Source organism: Mixophyes fleayi, chromosome 7 (assembly GCF_038048845.1).
Source record: "Mixophyes fleayi isolate aMixFle1 chromosome 7, aMixFle1.hap1, whole genome shotgun sequence".
Lineage (NCBI taxonomy): Eukaryota > Metazoa > Chordata > Amphibia > Anura > Limnodynastidae > Mixophyes > Mixophyes fleayi.
In genome coordinates, this window is record NC_134408.1 from 38,569,516 (window position 1) to 38,596,610 (window position 27,095).

A 27,095-nucleotide genomic window follows, 5' to 3' on the forward strand; every position below is an offset into this window, starting at 1 on the left:
TGCAATTCCCTACTTACTGGTCTTCCCAAAAACAAACTCAAACCCCTAAAATCTATTTTGCATGCTTCGGCAAGACTGATTTTTCTTGCAAATAGCTATTCCTCTGTTGAATCACTCTGTATGTCTCTACACTGGCTGCCTGTCTTCTACCGAATCCAATATAAAATACTTTTACTAACCTACAAGGCCATCAACAAGGCTGCACCAACATACATCTCCTCTCTTGTCTCAAAATATCTCCCAACTCGGCAACTCCGTTCTGCAAAAGATCTGCGTCTCTCATCCACCCTCATTACATCCTCCCATTCCCGGTTACAGGACTTTTTTCGGGCTGCACCCACTCTATGGAACTCTCTCCCTCGCACAATAAGACTCTCCTCTGTTCTACAAACTTTCAAGCGTTCTCTGAAAACCTACCTATTCAGACAAGCATATAATATTCCTCAACCACCATCTTAACCTCACTACCTTTAGCCTGTTACACAATTTCACACAAGACAACTACCCCCGGACCAACATTATTGTGTGACAGGATCATTTAGCTTATGAGTCACCCTACCTTTGCAGTCTGGCTGGGCCAAGATGCAAAATGTATACTTAACCTCATGTGTCAATCTCCCATTGTCCCATAGATTGTAAGCTTGCGAGCAGGGCCTTCTCACCTCTTTGTCTGTTTTACCCAGTTTGTTTATTAGTTTATTACGTTTGTCCCCAATTGTAAAGCGCTACGGAATATGTTGGCGCTATATAAATAACTGATGATGATGATGATGATTGAAAGTGGGGGATCGGGTTTGGTTGTCCACACGCAACATCAGGTTGCGGCAACCTTGCAGGAAGCTGGGGCCCCGATACATTGGACCATTTCCAATGGAGAAAAAGATAAATCCAGTGGCATTCAGGCTGAGACTACCACCTTCCCTAAAAATACCCTCAACATTCCATTGTTCTCTTCTAAAGAAAGCTGCTGCTCCCAGCAAATTCAGTCAGCCTTCCTCTAACAGGCCCCGGCCTTTGATTGTGAACGGAGACCAGGAATACATCATCGAAAGGATCCTCGACTCTAGGACGGTTCAAGACCAAGTTCAATTCCTAGTCCACTGGAAGGGTTACGGCCCAGAAGAGAGATTTTGGATACCACAGAGGCGTCTCCATGCTGAGAGGTTAATGAAGGAATTTTTAAAAAAATTTCCTACTAAGCCTGGATGTCGGGGTTCCTTGACCCCTCCTCAAGGGGGGGTACTGTTAGAGATCGCGGCGACCGCGGGCACCGCCGCGACTCCTCTGTGGCTTCTGATGGCGTCCCGGCGGTTGCTACGGCAACTGGGACATCACTTCCGGTTGCCACGTCCCGGTTGTCTGGGCAACAACCGGGACGCTACAGGCTCCCTGGCGTGGCGCCCGGCTAGCTGTACTGACTTGGGAGTTCCTAACAATCCCCATGGAAAAAAAAGCCACTGGTATATTTACAGGACAATACAATATCTCAGGAAGAGAATATACCAATCATTCAGCATATATTCCTAAGGCAAGAGAACAAAACAGATTGAAGAGTACACATTAAATACTGTAAGCCTGTTCAGAGACCGTAATAAAACCTCATTAGACCAAGGCTTATAGTGGGATTTAATGGTAGAAGACAACTAAACTGGGCAGTGTAGAGGTCATCTGCTTTCCAAACAGGCATGGAGCTCCTGCCTATAAAGTGCACACAACCATGTCATCATTATTATTACCTTTTATTTCTGAGGTGCCACAAAGGGTCCATAGTACCTTACATAGAGCATGGGACAAAGCAGTACATGGCATAAGGGCAGTACAAAAACAAAGTGTAATAAGTACAAACTCAGCTGATAACAGGTGCACAAAGCAAAGAGGTAAAAGTGAGTTCCACTGCAAAGATAAAATGGGAAGGGAAAGAGGGAGGTGGGGAGTGAACTAAAGGAGGCTGAACCCGTGGACAGCAGTGTGGGCGCAAGGCAGTTACAGAGATGCGAAGGCATAGGAGTAGAGGGAGACAGGGGCAGGAGTCAAGTCTCAAGGTGGAGAAGAGAGGCTGGGGAGCCAAAGGCAAAGGTAAATGGGGTGGAAGAGGACACAAGGAGAGAGGGCCCAGCTCAAGGGAGCTTACAGAATAAAGGGGAGGGGGAGACTGACAGGAGACACTGAATGGAAGAAAGGATGGAGGGAACGAGAACTCAGAGAAGAGATGAACAAGAGTAAGTAGGAGTGGAGGAAGAATGAGGGTGAGGTATAGTATAGTACGGTTAAAGAAGAAGGATAAAGTAGGGCAGGGTTAGACAGAGGAAGGGTAGGTTAACCTGAACAGATGGGTTTTAAGGGAGCATTTGAAGTTTGGCAGGCTAGAAGAAAGCCTGATAGAATGGGGGAGATCGTTCCAGAGAAGGGGGGCGGCATGGAAGAAATCTTGAATACGGGAGTGGAAGATGGTGACCAGATGGGAAGTAAAGCGGCGGTTGTTGGGGGACCGTAGAGGGAAAGGAAGAGTATGAGTGGAGAGGAGGTTGGAAAGATAAGGAGCAATGGAGTTAGAGAGGACTTTATAAGTGAGGGTGAGGAGTTTGAAGAGGATTGTGTAACGGAGGGAGAGTCAGTGTAGAGCTTGACAGAGAGGGAAGGCAGATGAAGACCAGCGGGAGAGGAAGATAAGTCGAGCTGCAGCATTGCTTATGGACTGAAGAGAAGCGAGACAGGTGCGTATGTCATCTGGAAAATACCTGCCTGGTGGCCAGTACACAAAATAAGAATTGGAGGAATGTGATCCATACAAAGATTAAACAAACCATACAATATAAACAATACAATCATAGTGTAGAGAAAAAAAAACAACAAAAGAACTGAACTCTTGACCATGGTTACAGAAAGATCTGGAATACACAGTGTAATGAGATGCAGTGATAATTTATCTCTGCATCTGCACATTAGCACACAAAAAGTGTCTGTTAGGGATATAGTACTCTACTCCCAGGCTTCATGTGTATATCATGGTGGGAATCTTCTGAGGGAACAAAGGTGGAGGTGCATTCCTGTGTCACATGCATCTCAACTGTGTGTACATAAAGAATGGAGCACAACACTGCTGAGAGGATTCAGAGGGATACCTTCCTGTATGCTAAATCTCATAGATGTATGCCCTATGCTCCAGGGAGTGACAGCAATACCATGGCCAACCACTCACTCCAAGGGCACACTGCAAAGAGACAGGTACTGATCTCATCACTGACTACTGGTTTGTGCATCATGTTCAAAAGGAGAAAGTAGTGCAGATCAGGCGTGGTATGCAGTTTCACTCCAAATTGAGGTAGCTGAATCTAAAATACGGAATTGATGGAGGAGAGAGGGAGAATACTCTTCTTTATCACATTTCAGCAGATCAGAATAGATCCTGACTAGAACAGAAATATTTCATAGGACATAATCTTCAGAAAAAAAACAATGTCTGGGCTCAACCACCTAAGCCGAGGGAGTTTAACAAACTGACCCTGGTTTAAAGGGATTGCTGTGGATACATTTCTAATCTTCCCTGGTTGCCTTCTGCATTATGCCATACCATCATCTTTACACTTCTCCAGCCTCTGATTTCCACCTCCTTGCCTTTTATGCAATAAGGACTGTCAGTTAGGGAATGGCAAGCTGTGATGCCCTCCTCCTAATTTACCTGCCCATCCTGTTCAAGAGAACAATGTATACTACAGGAGAGAGAGGATGAGCAGGAACAAATGTATACCACACTAACCCGGGAGGAACAGGTGGTTGCAGCAAGTTAACTCTTGCAGGGAATACTAAAACAGAGTAGCTCAGTGCTGATGTTAGGCTATGGCTCATTGGCAAAAGTTTTAATGACTGATTTAAAGTGTATACAGTGTCAAAGCAAAACTGCTCAGAGTTTGAATTTATGTTCCCTAGCTTCGATATGGCTATGGTTTCTATGGACATCCTTGAAGGCAGTTAATGAAAGCTGCCATACTAGCAGAGATTAGTATCCACACACCGCTTGTTGACCGATCACGGAAATCTTCCATGACAGGTCACCTCTTAGGTGGAGCTTAGCCCCACCAAGATAGGTTCATGCCCTACTAAGGCCAAAGGTGGCAAAATATCCATTTAGATATGTGTTTATTATGCTGTGTGATGTATTAAAAACTAAAATGTATTATTTATATATTAAATTTATGTTATGTTATGATTTTAGCCACTTTTGCTGCTGTGGTCCATGCATTGTTGCCTACTCTCCCAGAATTTTTGGGAGCTCTCCCGGACTCCCGAGAGAGCAGGGCAACCTCCTGCATCATCCCCGTTCATTGGTGAAGTGGGTGGGGCTAAATTAGTCATCCTGGCCTAGTGTCACGATTCGAGTGGCCACGCCCCCATGACGGAGCCCCTTCTCGGACAGCTTTATGCCAATGTTGGCAAGTATGGATCCCTGTGACTAAAATCTCCCCACATCGACCAATATGCTAATGAGTGGAAGCATCACAAGGAAACACATCAAACAAAAGGATACACTTCATAAATTACAAATACTAATTCTATTAAATATGAGACCATATATTAAACAATGAAATCTTATAAATACAACACAAAACAGATTACTTTATGGAAGTATATTAGTTTAAATAAATGACAATATTATTAAATTATTTTTCACACACAAAAGTATGTTGATGATGTTTCACCCTAAAAATGAAATGCACGTTCCCTACCCCTGAAAAATGGCACCGTTTACAAATTTGCATTGACTTACGTCTTGCAGTTCAGTGCTTTTTACAATATTAACTTTGAATATCAGCAATAAGCAGGCAGCATTGAGAACAGAGATAGTAATCTTACATACTGTGATATATAGACCAAGGAAGATTGTTCTGGTAAGACCAATGTTTCCCTGAGATATGACAAAGGTCTCCTAGCGATGAAAGTAAATAGAATTGGGAGGATTTATTTTGCAAGCCGTATTTTTCCCCAAGAATACAGGCCTGCCGTCAGACTGCTGAGCAGGGGGCTCACAGTTCCCCTCTGTGCTATAAAGCATCACACTGTGAGTACCTATGACAAGCTAATATCACATTAAATGGCAAATAGCCTCCTGTTACAAATGGAACTGTGAACAAATACATTTTGCCTGGATACAGTATATGGGTGGGTGTCCGTGCCTGTAAAACAACTAATGTGTTCACAGAGCGGATTAGAGGGAAATAACGGAGATTATAAATGAATAGCATGGGAGATAATGTAAAATAAACAAGTTTTTTTTTTCATTTTCACCCACTCCCTTCCCACGTATATATCTCAGTATAATGAGTATCTACTATAAATCCAATCCATTTAGGGCTTAGCTACACAATTTAGCGTTTCTGTATTCCATGCATGAAAGATTACCAACATTAATGGTGTTTTGCACCTTTGAGACTTTAATTAATTAGCTTGAGCATGCTCCCTTACGAAAACATTGTTTTTTTTGAATGGTACCTAGGCTATACACACGATGAACAGCTAATTAGTGATATTACGAAGTACCTATTCTTTGCAGCATGGTGCAGAGTGGCAGGCCGTTAAGAATTAATGACATCATCGACAATTAAAAGCTACTAAAAATGGCAAAATATTATCCATACAAAATATCTATCGACTATACACAGCGTTACAAATTCCAATTTTGATTACAGGGTTCCTGTAATAACGGTCTCACATCATTACCAATACCACAAACACTTTTAGTGCTCTATAAATAAATATATTCCAGCCCAGCACAGAAAAAATTAAACAGATTTCGAAAGTGTATAGTAGAAAAAGCAGCCTCACAGGTAGATTGCATTCATACCAACCAGTGTACGGAAGCACAGAACATTAGTATATTACAGGTTACTCTATTTTTCTGGGTCACATAATCCCAGATGAAAGATATATCTAAAGAAATAATGACAGCATATAATATACAGTATATTCATCCTTGTACTATCTTCTATTCCCTCAGAGAGAAGCTGGTTGTGGAGATCAGGTGTTACAGATAATGAATGGTTGTGATGCACAGCAGGTATTTTCATCCTTCGGTTTAACAAGTGAACGGGGGGGGGGGGAATCAGTTGTAAACAATATTAGACATCATTTACTGTGACAATATACAGTGCACACCCTGAAAAAAATATTCTCTTGTCCCCGTCTTATTTTTCTTTTTACTTCTTACATTGTGTTAAAAATAGAATTATAAAAAGTAAAATGTTAACTCATATTCTTCTCTATCTCACATACTCTTCTCTATTAATACCTTTATTACTAAAACAACTCTCCTTCAAGCGTCAGGTGCCCTATTGAAAGTGGTTGCATTCGCCCAGACATATTATGATTATTAAACATTTATTTATATAGCACCAGCGTATTCTGTAGCGCTGTACAATCGGGAACAACACAGTAATAAAATAAGACTGGGTATTGCAGACAGACAAAGAGGTAAGAGGGACCTGCGCGCAAGCTTACAATCTATAGGACAATAGGGCTTTGATACATAAGGTTAAATGCTCCATATTGCATATTGGTCCACCCAGATTGCAAAGATAGAAAGTGATTTGTGGGCAATATGATCTAGTCACACAGCAATGTTGGTCAGGGGGTTAGGGGTCAGAGGGTTGATGGAGTATATAAAGAACACTTGCAAGGCTTGAGAACTACATAGAGTGTGGTAATAGGGTGTCCTAGGGAGGTCAAGAGGGTGGTTGAGGAATTTAATAAGCTAGACTGAAAATGTGGGTTTTTAGAGGTTTGAAGACTAGTTTAAAATCTTGTTGTGCGAAAAAGGGAATTTCACAAAGTGTGTGCAGCCTGAAAAAAATCCTGCAACCAGGTACAGGAGCAGGTAACGAGTGTATGAGAGAGAAAGATCTTGTGAAGAACAGATGTGTTGAGTTGGGAGATATTTTGAGACAAGTGAAGAGAAGTATGTTGGTGCAGTTGTGTCAATGGCCTTTTATATTGGATTCTAAAAAAAAAAAAAAAAAAAAGGCAACCAATGTAGAGACCGACAGAGCAGAGTAGCAGTGGAAGAGAAATTTGCAAGGAAAATCAATCTAGGTGCTGCAAAATATATTGTAGGGGGAGGGGAAGACCAGTAAGGATGGCATTGCAATAGTCAATGAAGGAGATGATGAGTGAATTAAACTTTTTCCAGTGTCTTGTGTGAGCTATGGGAGTATTCTGGAAATGTTTTTTTTAGATGTACAGTATAACAGGATTTAGATATAGATTGGATGTTGGTAAGATAAAGATAGTTTGAGTCAAGGATCCACCTAGGTAGCAAGCTTGGGGGTAGGGATTATTGTTATCTTGACAACAGAAATAGAAATGTCAGGTAGGTAACTTCTGTTGGCTTGTGGGAATCTTATTAACTGTGTTTTTGAAAGATTGAGTTTGAGTTGGCGAGAGAACATCCAAGATGGAATGGCAGAAAGACAGTCAGTAATAGCTATGAATATCTGCACGTATTGAGAATGTTGAGAAAATCCAGTGACCACTCCACAAATCTCTATTCTTGGAGACTGCGCTGTTAAGCACTGTGTATATTTTCTTACTGTGATTTCAATTCAAGTTCCCAGCAGCATGTTGAACACACTATCCAGCGCTGGCATAATCAATTGTCAGGGCACAGAGTTGACAGCAGCACTGGGCTGGCATAATTAATGTGTGGGTCACAGTGCTAGTATAAATGTGGGAGCACTGTACACTCTTCTCTAGTAATAAATGATGAACGCTCCGTGCCAATGTCTATGGTGACAATATTAAAGGTAAGTAGCATTAACAACACAGAGCAGGAGACAGCTAGAGAAAGATCTGGATGATATTGTATATAGTGTCATGAAATCACAGATGAAATGTAATGTACATAAATGTTGGGTTAGGCATCCAAGCCATGTTAATAACTATGGTATAGTGAGGGACAAAGCAAAGGTCGAAGGATTGGAGAAATGAGAATTGTGATGTACAGCCATACACAACAAGTCTTCAAAGTACACAAAGAGAAATCCAAAATAAAACTTTGGTAGACCAGAGGACCTTATAAAGGCTACAAAACAGGTGAGATGAATTGCTCTGATTCACCTGACCTTTTCACTGACAGGCTGATTGCAGAGGAATGAAAGCTGTGCAGTAGTCCAGGTGAGGCGACTGGCTAGATTGCTGTTCTTAGCAGAGTGCTGATTACAGGAATTGAGAAAGGGTGTTTGTAGCCGTCATTATGAACTGTTTTTTTGATAGCTTTCATCTGGAGCTAGCGTTATGAATCCTCACAGAGGGGTAGTGAATATGCCTCACTTCCATGCCTCGTAATTTCACCCTAACCATCCCTTGAATCCCATTTAAATAATTTGTCTTACTGATAAAGATAATCCATTTTCTAATATATACTGACTTCAGATTAAGCCATATTTGGGCCAGCCTTGTTGTACAATAGTTGTAGTAAAAGGTTCTTATCTGTGTAACTGTCTACATTTACATATCAATTGCTGTGGGTCATGCTAGAATCTCTCCTTTCCCATATCAAGACTCCATGGACATGCAAGTATTTATGGATTTTAGAATGGATGCATTGTGAGGCAACAGAGAGCTGTTTTGGCTGCTACATGGGTGAGATGCATAATGTGATGTGAAACTGCTGAAGTAATGAAGTTTGGTCAGTTTATGTGGAGTTTGAATGGAATATAATGTGAGTTAGTGGAGACTGTTTATGCAGACAATAGACAAAATAGAGGTGTAATTAATCTAGAGATTATCAGGCTCTGTTCCCTGAAAACCTAACACACCTGAACTTAGCAGATCCGAGTACCGAGCAGAGCCGGCTCTGTACTTTTGCGCACCCTTGGAATTGAAAACGAGGTAAAACATCATTGTAACGTTGTCGGATCTCGGATCTCACGATTTTTAGATTCTATAAGTGCAGCCCTCCACGGCGATCGAGCGCCATTTAACAGAAGGACACAGAAGGGTAGCACATTTCTTGGTAGTCTGTAGAGCAGTTGGGCAGTGTTATTGGTAGAACAGAAAGAGGAGGGGGTAGCAGTGTTCTTCAAAGTCTACAGTGGCATTCAGGAGAGCTCTATTGCTAATGGTCACTGCTGAAATACAAACTAGGCCTGGCAGGCTTGGTCTAGATCTGCAGTTATATTTTACTGTACCGTAGCTCACTCAGAAACAGGAGAGGTGACATGGTTTAGTGCTGAAACAGAAATTGTAATAGGGCTGTCAGTGTTCTTAAAAGTCTCCAGTGACATTCTACTGTGCCATAGCTCATACAGAAACAGGAGGGGTGGCATTGTTTTTGTCACTCTCCAGTCTCAGCCATGATGATACTAATCCATCTACCTCATGTGCTAAAGCCTATGTTCAAGTGCATAGTGGTTTTAAGTGAGGGAAACTAAAATGTAAATAAAAAGCTTGTACCTTTTTAAAGAAATAAAAACCTCTCTAATAAAAGGTGAAAGTTTACTGTAGAAAAACATAAAATTGGCAACATACCATTCTACCCAAAATATTACCAAGCATACCAGCGTCAGGAAGCTCCTTTCTCTCAGCTAGATCTCATCACCTGCAATCTACACTGTCATCATATTCATCCTCATCAGTGTGTACACCATCCTCAAACAATACTAATTCATCCCCACTGGAATCCACCATTACAGAAGTCTGTGTACTTTGATGTAATTGCCGGTAATGTCCTTCCTAATGGAATTTGTAGGTCATTTTATGGCAGAGCTGTCACGATTTTTGTGCAATTCTTTTAGAACAGACCAAATGTCAAAATGTTGTGCCGACTCATCTGCATCACCACTGGGTGTCTTGGAAAAGCTTAGTTTTTCCTAGAAGCAGTTGCCAGAGAAACTGAAGGAGGAGACGTCGTTGTGTCATGTACCACTTAAGCTCTCAGCCTGCTGACCAGGAGCTCATTGCATCCCTTGAGATCTGGGTCAGTTGGAAAAGAAAGAGAAGACATAGCTCTTAAACCTAGGATCAAGCACAGTTGGCAAAATATAGTGATCAGATTTCAAGATGTTGATAACTCTTGTTTCCTGGTGAACCGAAGTACTTAATCTACAATTCCAATATAGTTAGCAGATTTGCTTTGTTTCATTTCCTCCTTCAATTTCTCAAGCTGCTTCTCAATAAGTCTAATTCGGAAAATCACTTGACTCAAGCTAACAGTGTCTGCACTCTCTTCACAGGTGACTACTTCGCTGGACTATAGTACATTCCCCCTCAAATTCTATTCTTCTTGCTGCATTCTCCTACATGCTGTTGTAGAATCCCGAAAATGACCCTAAATATTTCGGGAGACATACAGCATCTCCTGCATGTCATTATCATTTTTTAAAAAAGTTCTGTACCACCAAGTTGGTTGTGTGAGCAAAACAGAAAATGTGATGGAATTCCCTCCTCTGTAATGCTCTAACAATATTGGTGGCGCTATCAGAAATCACATATCCTCAGGAGAGTCCAAGCAGGTTAAGTCATGTTGTAATGACATCCCTTAGTTTTTCAAACAGGTTGCCAGCGGTATTACCTCTGACCCGCGCCTTGTCTTGTCTCTGATGACCACCTCTCACTCCCACCTTCAAGACTTCTCCCGTGCTGCTCCCCACTTATGGAATTCCCTACCATGCTCAATCAGACTTTCCCACAGCTTTCAAATCTTTAGATGCTCTTTGAAAACATCTCTTTTTTAAAGGTGACCTTATCCTCGATAACACTATTCACACGAATGCACCCTCACAACTGTCCCAATCTCCACTCTGAGCCACACTCACTCCTCTTGTTTCAGCTGTGCCCTCTTCCTTTTAAAATGCAAGCTCTCTAATGAGCAGGGTTCTCCATACCCTTTGTTTTCATGTCTCCATTTTGTCTGCCTTCTCTGTTCTTGTTTTACATATCTTGTTTTATATATGTCCTTGTCTTTCCTACTGTATGGCACTGTGGAGCACTTTGGTGCCTTACAAATCTACGATATTATTATTAAAATGCCTCTTAGTGAAGCAGATAATACCCAGAGTAGCCTGCCTTTGAAAAATGTGACGTACTTGGGTACATGCTGCTGCTGTTCCTGCTGGTGAAGGCAAATCACCAACCCAGTGGGATGTCACAATCATCTAATTTTTAATTTGCCTAGTTCCGCTTGTCCACATATCTGTGGTTAAGTGTACAGAGGGTAGAAATGTATTTTGCAGCCCAATAATTACATTTTTACGAACCTTATGTTAGAGGTGGGGAATAGCTTTTCTAGTAAAATGGTTTTGTGATGGAATTTGGTAACGGGGACACAAGACCTCAAGTAACTGTCTAAAACCAGCTGCATTAATAGTGGACGCAGATCTAATACAAAGCATAGTCGCCATGACGTCTGTGATCCACTTTGCGACTGGGTGACAGGTTTCATACCTGCTAAGGATTGTTTAATTGTCAATTGTTGTAAACTACTAGTAGTCTTCTTCTTGGTCCGCTTCTGGGTTGAAGATCCATCCCCAGCAGCAGCAGTAGTGGGCCTAACGCTAAAGGATTCTTTTGAAGAGTCATCACGCTTTAGCAACTTGGATGCAGGACTAACTACAAACACTTGTGAGGATATTGATGATGAAGGTGTTGGGGGTGTAGATTGCAGGTGCTGGGATCTGGATGAGTGAAGGGAGGGAGCTGATGTTGGACTGTTTGTCGTTATTTTTTTTTAGCATAAGTTTCTGATTTTCCCATGAGCTATCCATGAACTTGCTTCAAATGGCGTAACATGGATGAGGATCCTAGACGGTTAAGGTTCCTAAATCTGCTGACTGTGGCATTACAATGCTACAAATGGCTAGACACCAATGTCAGAATTTGCGTAAAAATAATTCCACACATAAGAGATGGAATTTTTGGTCTTATGCCCAGGCATGATAATGGCCTTCTTATCACTGGCAAGACTGCTGCAGTCTTTGTTTGAAAGTGTATCAAAATAATATTGTGACCTGTGAGGTGGTCAAAATTTACTGCAAATGACTTGAAATTAGTGTTATTGAGGTTAACAATAATGTAGGAACAAAAAAATTATGCGATTTTAGCTATTTTTCTAAAAAAATACAGATCCAAAACCAAAACACACAAGGGCGGTTTTGCCAAAACCAAAACACGAAGTTAATCCAGATCCAAAACCAGAACACGGGGGTCAGTGAACATCTCTAATTTAATCCCTATATGCCATTGTAAGTTTATATGATCGCCACTATTGGACAAAATGAATGTAATGTATTGTAGCAACATCTATGCTATACCCGCTATGCTAATAGAGCAAACAAAACCTGTTAAGTTAGTATAATGTACTCTGTTTACTGTTTTTATATTATTTATGGAGTGTTACAATTAGAATGTTGATTGATAATACCAAACTAGTACTAAAACCAATACTAACCTGGAAACTACTTTTTGTGAGTGGTAATTAATGAGATTAGTTACTAAATGATCATTAGCATATTTACCCCAATATTGGACCCAGAGTGCTACCAGAGAGCAGAAACAGACCCTAGAATGGCCTGTGGGTGTAAAATGAGATGCACAAATGTGCCTAGCCCACATTTTGTTATCAACACATTATTCCTTCATGTCCATAGATTTCTGTTCATACATTTAAATAAAGGGAACATTTGATAACATATTTGAGTTAGATTAATCAAGTATGAAAGTAATTACATCTTCTATCGGCAGATAGTTTTTCTACGGAAAAGCAAACTAGAATATTCTTTCCCTCCAACTAAAATTACCCATTTCTTGTATTCTTTTTGATTAAATTCCGAACTTTCATTGTAACTAGGGAAAATGGGATGCTTATACTTTTAAATGACAGCTTCTTATATAGAACATCTCTGATTTCTCAGGTGTGCCAATACTACGTACATAGAAGAAATCAATTCTGAGGAGTACGTCTCCAATCTCATTAGCATGGATACTGTCAATGTTAATATGAACAAGGTAGACCCCTTATTAATCTATGGAAAACCTCTGGGGTATGCCTATACATATTATCCTAACATTTCCAAATGTATTCTGTTTTTAGAGGGAAAACTAGGGCTTTTTCTTTCCTTACAGCAAACTGCTGATTTAATCTATTCACGGTTTAGCTGTTTTCACGCTCGTGCTCAAGCTATCCCCCAAAGAGGAAGGGAGGATGGTTTTCAATAAGGAGAACAGCTCTAGTTAAACCACTTATGCCTTTATAAACAGCCGGTGTAAAACTAGATAATTCTGCAAAAGCAAATCCAAATCAGATTTTACTCAAAGAAAATGCTTACCTGGATGTGTGCATGTAATTTAAAATACTAGATACTGCCAAGTAACAGACACTGAGAATTCCTGACACTCCAAACGACAGAATTGCAAGTCCACATAGAACACAGAGCAGGAGCACACCTCCCACTACTATCACAATCCCTAAAACAAAAAAGAGAACAGAATGTTTAAAATCAAGTCACAGTGAGACAAAATGTTAAACCTAGGCACTTATCTCATACTTGCCCACTTTAAAACTCACCCCTCCGGGAGATCCAGGCGGGGAGGTGGAGTGGCAAGTTCAGGGGATCGTGGCGCGGCGATGCTAACTGCCGAGATTACGTTATCGCTCTATGGGGCCAAATCACTTGATTTGCGTCTTAGAGCCCGTCCTGCCGAATTCAATAGGCAGTGGGCAGAATCCAAGAGAATTGTCTGCTCTCCTCAGGGGCACACGCAGGATTGTCAGATTGTTTCCTCCCCCCCCCCCCCCCGACCCAAAAAAAAAACCACACGAGATAGAGCTGCCACGCATGCGCAGCAGCTCCGTTTCGGAAGCGCTGTCCTATACAGCAGCCGCGGCGCTGTCAAAGAAGCGTCCGCGGCTGTATAGGACAGTGCCGCTATGGTGGGCACTAAGTTAGCGCAGGGAGGGGGGGGGTTCTGGAGACTCAGAAAACTCCCTGCGTGCGCCACTGCTCCTGGGTGTCCTGGAGAACTACAGGAAATTCATAAGTCTCCTGGACCTTTCGGGAGAGTAGGCAAGTATGACTTATCTCAACTCAACGGTTTTGTTTGGTTTCCTAAAGCAAAAACTGACCAATGTATTTAATACAATGAACAGTAATACGAACATCAATCTGTTAAGTCATGGGTAGCAGAGCGAGATTCTAAACCATAAAAGAAAATAATTTCATTCAAATTGTATGAGCATTGCAAGTTAGAATAATAAATAATAATATACGCTAAAATACCGAAGGGGGAAGAAAATGCATATTCTATCATTTGCTGGAATAGATATTTATGGAAAACAAATAAAGTCATTGTTTAACTGCAAAAGGAGAAAATACAAAATAAATTAAATTTCAATGCATTTATTTGAAGTAAGGACAATGAGGATTCAATATTATGCAGAGTTGAGATCACTAAAAGCAATCCTGCTGTTCCTAAAGCAAATGGAAAAAACGGGATTTATACTTACGATAAATCTTTTTCTCTGAGTCCATCTGGGGGACACTCCTTAACCATGGGGTTGAGTCGGGGGGAGGAGTCTGGCACCCAAAGAGTTAACTTTTTTTAGCTGACAGCATATCACCCCTGCCAATTCCCACATACCTCAGTTTGATTACAAAAGCCATTAGGAAGATAGGCCAATCAACCAAGACACCACTCAACAGAGGGGGGAGTGGAGACAAAACAACGAAAAGACGGGGGGGATCGGAGTGTCCCCCAGATGGACTCAGAGAAAAAGATTTATCGTAAGTATAAATCCCGTTTTCTCTTTCATCCATCTGGGGGACACTCCTTAACCATGGGGACTTACAAAAGCAATCCCTCTGAAGGGTGGGACCGCTCTGATCTCCTTGCACGCAGAACACTACGGCCAAAGGAGGCGTCCCCAGACGCAAATATATTAAATTGGTAGAATTTCGTAAAGGTATGGACCGAGGACCAGGTGGCTGGTCCGCCGTGGCTCCATTACAAGCCGCCCAAGACGCCCCAACTGACCGGGTAGAATGGGCAACAACATGTTTCGGCACAGGGAGATTAATACGGGCGTAAGCCTCCCTGATAGTCAGGGTAAGCCATCTGGCAATAGTCTGCTTAGATGCTGGCCATCCCCGTTTGGAAAAGTCAAACAACACAAATAGAGACTCTGTCTTACGTATCTTTGCAGATCTCTTAACATATATACGTAGTGCCCTCACTACGTGCAAATATTTATTTGTCTTTGTTCCAGGAGTCTGAGGGTCCTCTCTCTACGGGACCCTGTAGGGCAGGTTTTACCTGCAGCCCCAAGGCCCTGCTAGGATGTCCCTTACCAGTGGATCCCTTGTTCTTGCGCAGAACTCTGGGACTTCCCTGTCTTTTGTTCGGTTCTTGTCCAGCAACCACCAGCTGAGGACCTACCTCCTCCACTGGTACCTCGAACACGGGAATGCTCCTCTGGGGTGGGACCCTGCCCAGGGTAAGGTCGTGAAAGAGATCACCATCTTTACCAGCAGCTTCAAAGACCTGGCTACTGACAGCCTCTTGTCTGACAGGATCCTGCCTGTCCACTCCATCTAGGACCTCAACTTGTCCTGTGAAGACAACCTTCTGCTGCGTACCAAGTCCCTCACTAGTCTCAAGAAACTCATTCTTAGACAAGGGATTCTCTGTGACCCTTTCAGACTCTAGAAGTTCGGTCATAGACTGAACAACTCGTCTAGCCGTAGAACCCTGAATGGGTGTGACTAAAACCTTTTCCCTTACTGGAAATTCTAAGCCTGTATAGCTTCGTCTGAACGAAGCAAATCGACAGCCCTGAGCTCTTTCTGATTAAGGTAATTAGGTAATTTTTTTCAAAACCTGAGGTGAGCTGGTCCCATGAATTCTATCACGATATTCTGGACCTACTCATCTACCGAGGACCCTGTCTGTTGCCGGGCAAACCCAAGCAGCCGTCCTCCCACCCCATCCTCTGGAACCAGAGGTGGGTGGTAGTCATGCTGCTGGTCTATCCGGCAGCTTAGCTGAAGAAGCTCTCCGCGCCACAGGGGCAAAGGATGACCTTCCCCTACGGGACTGTCTCCTGGATTCCACGGCCCCTGGATTGGTAGTCTGGCCTCTGCCAGACCCGCCCCCGTAAGGAGACTGTCTGAAAGAACTAAACCTAGGCCTAGCCCTAGGTCTTGGAGAATTTACAGGCAAGGATGTCTTCTTGCCCCCTGAAGCCTGTAAAATCCAGGAGTCTAATTCTGGACCAAATAACATCCCACCCGTATACGGGATGGATTCTAATGATCGTTTAGACTCTGAATCCGCATTCCAAGCTCTTAACCATAATGCCCTTCTAGCTACTACAGCTGTAGCTGAAATAGACGAAGCTATGGAGGCCGAATTATGGGCCGCTTCATATACATAGCCTGCTGCCTCCCTTAGCTGCATGGCCAGAGGCAGTAAATCTGAATCCTGCAAGGCAGACTCTAACTGCCCTGCCCAGACTTCCATGGCGCTAGCTACCCAGGTAGAGGACAATGCTGGCCTGAAGCTAATAGCGGCGACCGAGAAGATCGACTTCAGCAGGGATTCTAATTTCTTGTCAGTCGCGTCCTGTAAGGTCGCTGACCCGGGTACAGGTAGTATAGTCTGATGAACCAATCTCTCCACAGGTGTATCTACCTTTGCCACCTGTTCCCAACGGGTCATATCCTCCTCCTGAAGGGGATACAATACGCCAAACTTCCTTGGCATAGAGAACCTTTTTTCTGGATATTTCCAAGAGGCCTCTACAATATACCTCAACTCAACTGAGGGAGGGAACCTGACCACCTGCTTAGAAGCCTTCTTAAAGAGGGAGCGGTCCAAGGATTTCGTCTCCTCTACTTCAGCAAACCCCAGGGTCTGACGAACTGCTCTTACCAGGTCGTCCATACCCTGGTGCCTAGAGTTTCCTTCTGACTCTATAATGGACACATCTGAATTGTCCAACAATTCCCCCTCCTCCTCTGAGGAACTCTCAGAGTCTGACACTGACCACAGCGCTTTAGCTGTTTGTCTACGTCTTTTAACACTACGCTTGTGTCTGGGGTTCTCCAGTAGATGGGTAAGCCGGTCCAGGCTTTTAGCCACCGCTGACCAACCCATCTCTCCCATCTGGGAAACCCCCGGGAGGGCTGGGGAGGGAAATACACAGACCCCTGGAGAAAATGACTCATCTGTCATTCCTACTGTTATACCCTGAGAAACCACAGATGTAGCTGGGATCTCAACTGGTTTAGATAACAGATTTACAAGGGTATTAGCTCCCTGTGTTAAGGCAGCCGCCCACTCAGGAGGATCTACCGTTATGGTGGAGGTGTCTATAGGCTGTTTCACAGGAGCCACAGTGCAGGCTGCACAGAGCCCCCCCTGATCCAGCCGTTCATTTGTTAGTTTAACATTACATTTTGAACAGACATTATGTTTGGTACGTGTTTTGCTTTTATCTGCCATCACAAGATAAGAAAAACTAAATCACGTTTCAAAATTCACAAACACTTCTCCAATTTATCAGAAAATACAGATTAGGTTATATTAACATATCATAGTATTTCTGATTTAAATAAGAAAGGCTTGGAGAACTTTATAGTTTTCTCATAAACAACAGTTCTCTCAACACATCATTGTCTTATAATATACATGTCTACACATGCACACACACACACACACAGAAGAAATAAAAGTGATACTCAGCGGGGAAGATATGTGTCAACAGTGCACTTCTCTTCAAATGACTGCTGCAACTGTCCTCCTTTTGAAGCTTGGCGCCAAAAAGGAATCTTCCACGTGCTCACTCAGTGGGGGAGGGGAAGAGGTGCTTCTCAACACATTCCCCTACCACTGGAATCTCCTTCTGTGTCTCTGCTAACAGCGATTTCCCCATTCTACTTAGGCAAAATCCTGTTGCTTTATCTTTCTCACATTTTGCTACCACACCGCAAAATACAGGTACATATTTATCTATGAACCAGTCAAAAGATAGTATTTCTGTTCCTTTTCCTCTATATAGAGAGTATAAGATATAATTAGTCAAGCTGAAAGGCTGCAGCAGGTTTTTCAGTAATGACTGCAATTAGCACAGAACACCTGGGCCCATTTAGCATTACATTTGGAACAGACAATATGTTTGGCACGCCCAAACACTTCCACAACCTTTATCAGAAAATACAGACTAGGTTATTTAACATATCATAGTATTTCTGATTAAATAAGACATGTTTGGAGAACTTTATAGTGTTCCTTAAACACAGATCTCTCAACACCTCATAGTCTTATAATACACATGCATACACAGAAGAAACAAAGTGATACTTAGCGTGGAAGATATGTGTCAACAGTGCACTTCTCTCCAAATAACTGTTGCATCTGTCCTCCTTTTGAACTTTGGCGCCAAAAGGTATCTTCGACGTGCTCACTCAGCAGGGGGGGTAGCGGTGTTCCTCAAACACATTCCCCTTCCACTGGTTTTCCTCCTGTGTTGTTTACTTTAACAGCGTTTTGCCCTCTTATATTAGGGGAAAACCTGTTAGAATGTGTTCCCCGCTAGCGCTACTCAAAGCGCGCCATCCTCAAGAATTCACTGCCATCCCCATGGGAGGAGGAACTTTGTATACTCCAGCTGGCTTCCGGGGAACCTCAGCAGTAAAGGCGCTCTCTGCCTAATGGCAGTGCCCGTCCTGCATCAGCGGGGAGAGTCTCTTTCCGACTGCTTCCCGCTGTGAGAAGCGCTTCTTACCTCTCTGTCAGCAGGGCCGCCGCCCCCCCCCCCCCCGACAGGCGCTTCTCCCACGAGTCAGCTCCGTTTACACGGAGCCTCTCGCCGCTGTCAAAAGAAAAAAAACTGCAAAAGAAAAGGAAAAAAAACCTATAACCAGTGAACCCTGTTCATGGTCTCTCTTGGAGCTCTTCAGGTGCAACCTTCTTCCAAGGGCACCCAATTCAAACTGTGGAAATTGGCGGGGGTGATATGCTGTCAGCTGAAAAATGTTACCTCTTTGGGTGCCAGACTCCTCCCCCCGATTCAACCCCATGGTTAAGGAGTGTCCCCCAGATGGATGAAAGAAATACTTGTTTTGTGATACTAGGGACATATTGTAGAGAATTTAAATGAATTTCATTACTCTTGGTCTGAGTGATAATAGCTCAGACACTATTTAATATCATGTTGCCTTGAATAAAACAAATGGCAAGATGAGATATATAGATAGACAGAGATCTATATATGCGACTTTGAAATAAAGTATTATTATTATTAGGAACCAATCTAAGTTAAAACAGCAATTCCACATAGAAGATTTATTTCTTTAAATAGCATGTGCCAGTACCTTTTAAGAATGCATCCAATTTTTATTTTTCGGTCCTCCTACATTATCTCCTTTACAAAATCTCTCTGACAAGTATGGCTGCCAGTTACACACACACGCAGACACTCACTATATAAGCTTAGATACACAACACATCAACTGGACAATCTTACTTACATCAGTAAAGATTACACAAAGAAAGGGAGCTTCATTTAAAATGTTATATTCTCATTAACATATAACTTTACCCACAGTACACATAATATAAAACAGTTCAACATAGATGATATAATACAATAAGAAGTTTGAGTTGCTCTAAATTCTGTGCCTTTTTTATAGATGTGTGTGCCAATCTGTGTGTAGATACTCTCCCTTTACTTATGCATGTTAGTTCTTATTATGGTGGCCTATTTATCAACCCTAAAACCATGTGGAAATGTTACTTTTCGTACGATTTAAGCAAATCTAACGCAGGATATGTCAGAGATATCTCCTGCGTTAGACAAACTAACACAGAATACTATAGTCCCCATAATTCTCAATCGGGAATGCGGTCTGGAGCAATTTAACAAGCTCCAAAAAGCTTAGCTTTTCGAAGATTGACCCTGATAGCTAACACCATCAAAGGACAGCATCAGAAGTTGTAGCCTATGTCTTTGGATCCCTTCTGGCAGGCTGGACTTCCAGGTTCTGACCAGTGTCTGTACTGTCCTGGCATGACAATAGAGGTACATGGCTCGATCAAGTCATTTGATATCGCTGCTAATAGTGGCAATAACAGATGTTTCTTAACAGGGCACAAATAAGGAGATTATTAAACAGACCCCTATGTGTGTTACTTCCCGGATTTCATGGGCAAGTCTCCTACGTAACATTCTCATATGTAAAATATGGCAGTCCCATAATCTAGATAATTCCCATACGTCATCTCCAATTCTCATACTATCTCCAGCATTCCTATAGAGGAGTACAGTATCATCTTACTGCAGTATGGCCTCCTTCCCAGTGTGTTCCTATGTAATGTTCTCAAGTATGTCCTCCAATGCTCAATGTCTCTCTATTGTCCTGGAGGGGGGGGGGGGGGGGTATTTGAAGTTGTCTCTTCAAAAGTCAATGTAGAAAGAGTCAAAGCCATGTTTTTGTATTGATTTGGCTCTGGTATATGTATGGGTAAAGTCTTCCTACAGGAACTAGCCACTATGATATGTAAATGGTGAGGGTGATTGTGACCTAGGGAACGGTTTTATTTCTACATTTCTTCTGCTTTTAACATCTTGTACCTCTAAGTTGACACAATCGTGTAGTGGCTTACTGATACAAGTGCTTTACAATATGAAAACGGAATTTCTGTTATGCTGCCATAAATGCTCTCCTTCACATCACTCTGACCCATGACCTTTGGACCTTTTGTATTATTGAGAAATTTTTAAATACATTTTATAGAATCAGCCAAGGAGATGAAGACGATGGCAGCTGGATAAAATGATGTACCCGTTAAAAACGTACTTATTACTATCAGCCAAACGTCCAATTATGCTGTTTTGACATAATTAACTAGTAAGGCTTCAAGTAACGAAGACGTTAAATACTTTATTACTTGTTGCCCGACTGCATGAATGAAGCTCAGAATTGTAATATGAATGCAGCAAAGTTAATCTTTGATAATATCTGGAAAGTATATAGACTGTTCAGAAGTAAAATATTGCATTAGGATAAATAACATTCTTCACTGGATTTATTGACCAACTATTCTTATCTATGATCTTACAGACAGGCTTTGCCACAAAAGCATAACCCTCCACCTGGGACTAATATTATATACTGTATTACCTGTTACGAGCCGCGGCGGCTCTGGGCACCGCCGCGACTCGCTCCCGTCTGCTGCTGGACGCCCCGACCCTCGTCATGACGACCGGGACGTCCCTTCCGCTTTACCCCCGACCGTTGCCAACGGTCGGAATGCTTCCCTTGTGTAGCGCCGCGTCCCGGCATCCAGGACAGCCGGGCGCGTGCGCAAACTAAAAAGAAACAGCTGGCCACTTAACTCCTGGGCCTCTGACACTTCCTATTGGCCAGTACTTGTATTCAATCCTTCCATGCCGGTTATAGTTCCTGCTTCTGCTGATTAGCCTGCTCGTGTTCCTGGTTGCTGTACCTTTGTTGGATTGATTCTTCGTTGCTGACCTTCTGCCTGATTCCTGACTCCGTTTTGATTGCCTGTGCCCTTTTGTCCCTTTGCCTGGATTTCTACACTGCTGATTTGCCTGTGCCCTCTCACTCCGGTTTGTGTCCTGGATATTCTGTCTGCTGCCGACCTTGACCCTTGCCTGACCTCACTCTGCTATTTCTCCCATCTGCTATCGCTGGGTTCTCCCCAGTCTGCGCACAATTCACGACCCTCAGCTGTCTGCGGCCAAGTCTGTCCCCACCACTAGGGGCTCCAGTGAAAACCAGACTTCTGAGCAGACTCCGGGTTTTGTGTTGCTGGCTGTGGGGGTTCCTAACACCTGTTTATTATTGGGTTAGTACATTGTAGGTTTTTCCTGTGTTTGTAGCCATAGATTGTGATAATGTGTGTATTTAATAATATGTGTGTAGTTAATAAAACAATAATAAAAAAGAAGAAGAATGTTGTTAGTTTTCAGCCAATTCAAAGAAATTGTGCACCTTGGGACAACTCTCCTTATTAAGTATCCCCTTGAAGAGTGTTGGGGTATATCTAAGTGGATAGCCCTTTAACTTTCTTACAATTCTCTTTTTACTTCATATTTAAAAGGACAGTTTCAAACAAGTGGTTTTTATTAAATATATAGGCCCAAACATCCATGTTTGCCAATACGACATAGTAATTACAAGCTTTAGCTTAGAAGATACAACAATACTTTAATTATCTTTAGTAGTAGTCAGGGGTTAGTTTATTTGCTCTGGGTAACTGCAATGCAGCTTCAGCATTATCGGACACCCTCCCATTATGACACTCATTTTGTGTTAGTTCTCTGCAACGGTCAGCTTTGCGCAAGCGTGAGTCAAGCACTAACTGCTCCAAACCATGCTATAGCATACTTGCCAACATTCTGATCCTGGGGTTCGAGTGGGGAAAGGGAGGGAGGGACGTGACAGTGCAAATCACTTCATTAAGCCCTGTCAACCACAGCTTGTTGTAATGCAACAGGTCTAGGATAGTGTGATTCGCTGTAAACCGCATTATTCAGCCCCACCCACTTCACCAGGGAAGTGGGCAGGATGTGGGAGTTTGCACTGCTCTCCTGGGAGACCGGGAGAACGCATAGAAAATATGTGTGTCCCGGACATTCCGGGAGAGTAAGCAACTATGTGCTATAGGCATGCTGAAGACAATGTGACAAGTATAACAAGAGAGTCCCATATGGCATACTTGCCAACATTTCCTCGTTGGCTTCAGGGAGATCCTGGGGGAAGTGAGCGCATGGGCAGGGGCTTGACGAATCGCATCATTTAGTCCCCGCCCCCTAAACGATTGTTCTAATTATAGCCATTTACAGCAGGGGGCACGGCTAAGATGACACGATATTTGCGTCATTAAGACAACCCCCACCCCCCCCAGCACCACTCATCTATTGCAGGGGCGAGAACTGGGAGGTTGCCCTGCTCTCTCGGGAGGTCTCCCAGAAATGTGGGAATCTCCCGGACAATCCGGGAGAGTAGGCAACTATGCATTAAAGAAAAGCAGCTAATGAATCTCTAGAGACTGAAGTGTCCTTTACATTTCTGTCTCCATTACTGAAGTCATGTTGTCTTACCGGTCAGTCTTTGATTAAATCTTGGTCTCCATGAAAATGGCCACCTCCATAGGCATCAATATATGGACATAGGACACAATTTCTGAACAGTGTCATCATGCCACAGATGGCGAAGCCAACCACGTCTTGTACTGGCTCAGCATCAGGGAGAATGCCAGACTCTTCAGGAAGTGAGGGATGTCACCCCTATTTCAGGGAGTCTACCTGACATTCAGGGAGAGTTGGCAAGTATGCCATATGGATGAAAGCACTTAAACGCATACATGTGGGAGTAAGTAAAATTAACCTTACCTGCAAGGAGTTAAAATGCCACATCCCAGGCCAACCAATGAGGAAGGAAGGGGAGTGCCTGGAGATCTATGTATACAAGTCCTAGCATGTCGCATGCCCTTTCACATTCACTACTGGAGACTGTAGTGGAAGACCTGCTGTGAAAGGATTCGTATTTAAATACCAATTTGCTTATGCTGGTTTTGCTCTTTTAATTTCCTGTTGTCTTACTCTCTTTCCTGTTTTCTTTATTGTTTTAACCTTTCGTTTTTCTCCCCATTTCTCTATTCCCAGCTAAACCTCCCCCTTCCCTCTCTATTCCCACTTATTGTTTTTCCCCCTTCTCCCCCTTTTTCTCCTGTCATATTGTTAATTTCCCTGCTCCAGTATCATGCCCCGCCCTAAACGGGCTGTATCTCACGCCATTAGACTGTGTGACCCCCCCCCACATCCAGCGGCCATCTCGCGGCAGTGCTGCCCGCCTTCCAGTTAATCATCCCAACTCTTGGCGCGAACCTACCTTATCCTGTTCGGAGGAGGAGGAGGGGAAACTCAGAATGAACTGCCAGGAAAGGGAAGTCAATAGACCTAATTCTCAGGATATGCAAGGACCTGACATACATCAAAACCAAATGGCTGACCATCAGTTTGATATGGTCTGTGGTAGTGCCCCGTCTCCAGTGTAGGTCTGACATCCCCCTGGAGGTGATGACAAAGGTAGTCAAGAAATTTAACGAGGGAGTAAAGGTACATGTTAAACAATTGGGTGGCTCCGTAATTGAACACCCCTTGTTAGCTACTGAACAAGCGCAGTTGTTTCGCAGGGATGGGGTTCACCTCACAGATGAAGGTTTTAGTTATATTCATTCAGCGGGTCTATAGTCGCATAGAAGTTTTTGTGTAGGTTAGGCAATGGCGGGCTGTCAGTCCCCTAAGGACGTCCAGGGTGGTAGTAAGTCACTGTGGGCAGCGACTGATCGTTACAGCGTTATCGCCGATTGACCGCAGGTGCTACCCCCTTCAAAGTACGTGACTCATGGTCCTTTTTGATGAGGATCCCTTGGCCTACTTCTGAGGGCGCGTCATTGTGTAGTTGGGAGGGGGTGTAGTCACTCTGAAGTCAGATTTAGCGCTGGCCAGGCGATTTGTTCCGTTAAGTGGAGTAGGCCATTAGCCATCTATGCGTGGTTCCAATTATCAGTTTGATTTAGCCGTCTCACGGTTCACTTTCACCGCCACCTATTCTTTTAATGAATTAATAAACTGTGACCTTCTTTAGCCACTTTCATAAGTCAGTGTTGATATTTTTAGATAAGTTAAGTGGTATATATCTTAGGAGGTTTTGGTTAAGAGAGTGAAACACATCCAGGTTATGCAGTTTATTGTGCTACTTATGGATGTTTGCAATGAAAAAAAGAATTGTAGTTGATTACCACAAGTATTGCTGTGATGTCATTGCAGATTGTCCATCCCCCACAAAGATACAAAGCAAAAAACTAAAGCTGGAATTCATAGATTCTTCTACAAAAACTATTTCTGGGGGTCACACTTATTATATTACTAACTTTTATTTCTATAATACCAACATATTGCACAGTTATTTAAAGAGAGTGTTTAATCAGTCAAACAAAAACACACATTTCTGGAGCAAATATTAACTTCATTAGAGATCATTTAAATAAGGAATTACCCTTTAAATCATGTCATATTATAGAAAATACCTAATATCAGAGCATTCAACCCCATTCATGGCCAGCTCTATATGGATGCTGGTGTTTTCTATGAATAGCTATGAATTGCCCAAAGCTTGTGGCATCACAATATTATGCCAAGGATTCCCCTGCAGGAGACCGACTCATTACAATAATGGCAATTTAGACTGTAAAAAGCTATCTCTGAAATGGAATTACAGAAACTAAAGTGCCAATTATGGAAAGTCTGTACAATAATGTAATAATGTACAAACATGAAGGTAAAAGGTCCTTGAATAAGACTTAACAGATAGTCTAAATTATAACAGCTATAACAGACAGTTTATTTGGGCAGCACTGTGGCTTAGTGGATAGCGCTTCTGCTTCAGAGCACTGAGGTCATGGGGTCATGAGTTTGATTCCTGACCATGGTTTTATCTGTTCGGAGTTTGTATGTTCTCTCCGTGCGTTTCATCCAGGGGCTCTCCCACACTCCAAAAACATACTAGTAGGTTACTTGGCTGCTATTAAATTGACCAGTGTCTCTCTCTATCTGTGTGTGTATGTTAGGGAATTTAGACTGTAAGCTCCAATGGGGCAGGGACTGATGTGAGCGAGTACAGCGCGGCAGAATTAGTGGCTCTAAATAAATAGTTCATGTTGATTTATATGCAGCTGATTTAAGGATCACTTATATTTATGGAAGTTACCTTATATATTCCTTTAATAGTAGGAGGCAACGTATGTAGATTAATTCAATTTCATGTCATGATATTCATCAGAAAAGTTACTTTTAAAATCTTAAAATATTGCCCATTTAAAATGCTTTGTTGGTCAGTGTGTATGATGAAGTAGGCTATAAAACTGCTACACGAAACATAGTGCTTGATGTTTAAAATGATGGAATATACAATCATCTATCGTGGGCATCCTATTACTGCAAGGACATCTGTCACTCATGGTGTCCAAGAAATTATGAAAACTAATCTTTCACGATGAAAATAACAAATAAAGGTTGTTTATGATCCTCCTTCAAGACAGCATAACGAAAATGTTCAGAAGTACATCTACTGAATAGAGAGTTGCTCCTTCATCTGTCCTCACAATACTCTAAATCCATAGGGGGATTAATTTATATTTCAGATAGTGAATTGAACGGAGATCTGGTGACTGGATAAGTTACTACATTAAGATGAATTTACTATGGAAAGGGATTCCCAATTATGGCACTCTCTAATTTCAAAGTCAATGCAGAGAAGACAGAGGCTCAACCCTTAATATGTCCTCAGAAGTGCAACACGCAACAAAGACAACTACAGGTTTTATTGACAGCCCCAAAAGATTAAATACCTGGGCACCCGCCTGACCAGACGCAATGACCCATTGCATGGTGCCAACTTCCCACAGCTGACTGATACAATAAAACAGAAGTGGAGCTCTTACTACATAGCTGGCAAAACTTGCTGCAGTAAAATTAATCTTTTGCCTAGAATATTATACTTAACTTAAACTCTATGGGGCATATTCAATGGTCGGCGGAAACGCCGAAAATCTCGCGGCGCGCGCACTATTACCGTAATTACGGTAGTTTTCTCGCTGGATTTCAGCTCGCAGCTCCCTGAGCCGCAAGCTGAAATCCAGCTTACTATTACCGTAATAACGGTAGTAGTTTTAACGCTGTGGAAAACGGCGAGAATTGAATATGCCCCTATAAGTTAGAATTCCAACTAATGTTCTGAAGAACTTGCAACAATGTATACGAGGTATGTCTATTAAATAACTCACCTTTATTTATTATCTTTACCTATCTCAACTCATTCGTACTAATTCTCCATCTGTGATATACTGGGTTTAGTGATAGCCATATGCCGCGCAGCTGCCAGGTCCTCCTCTAAAAAGAAAGCCCTTATTGTGCCTGGCTGCCGTACCCTGTAGCACCATACAGCAATATAAACTTTACCAATATACATTACAGTCTGGCACCAGGGGCGGATTCAGAGGAGGGGGGGAGACAAATT

At 42.5% G+C, this 27,095-nt stretch overlaps 1 protein-coding gene across 3 annotated transcripts in view; it reads right to left on the bottom strand.

The window, feature by feature from the left end:
* Positions 1 to 27,095, bottom strand: part of LDAF1 (lipid droplet assembly factor 1) — a 72,488-nt gene that overhangs the window by 11,410 nt on the left and 33,983 nt on the right. For 2 of the 3 annotated variants that reach the window (XM_075179713.1, XM_075179714.1), the window contains exon 5: positions 13,314 to 13,452. The exons of the other annotated variant lie outside the window; for it this stretch is intronic. In XM_075179713.1, coding sequence (XP_075035814.1) covers positions 13,314 to 13,452 — 139 coding nt within the window. The remainder of the gene's footprint in view (positions 1 to 13,313; positions 13,453 to 27,095) is intronic. 3 annotated transcript variants of the gene reach the window in all.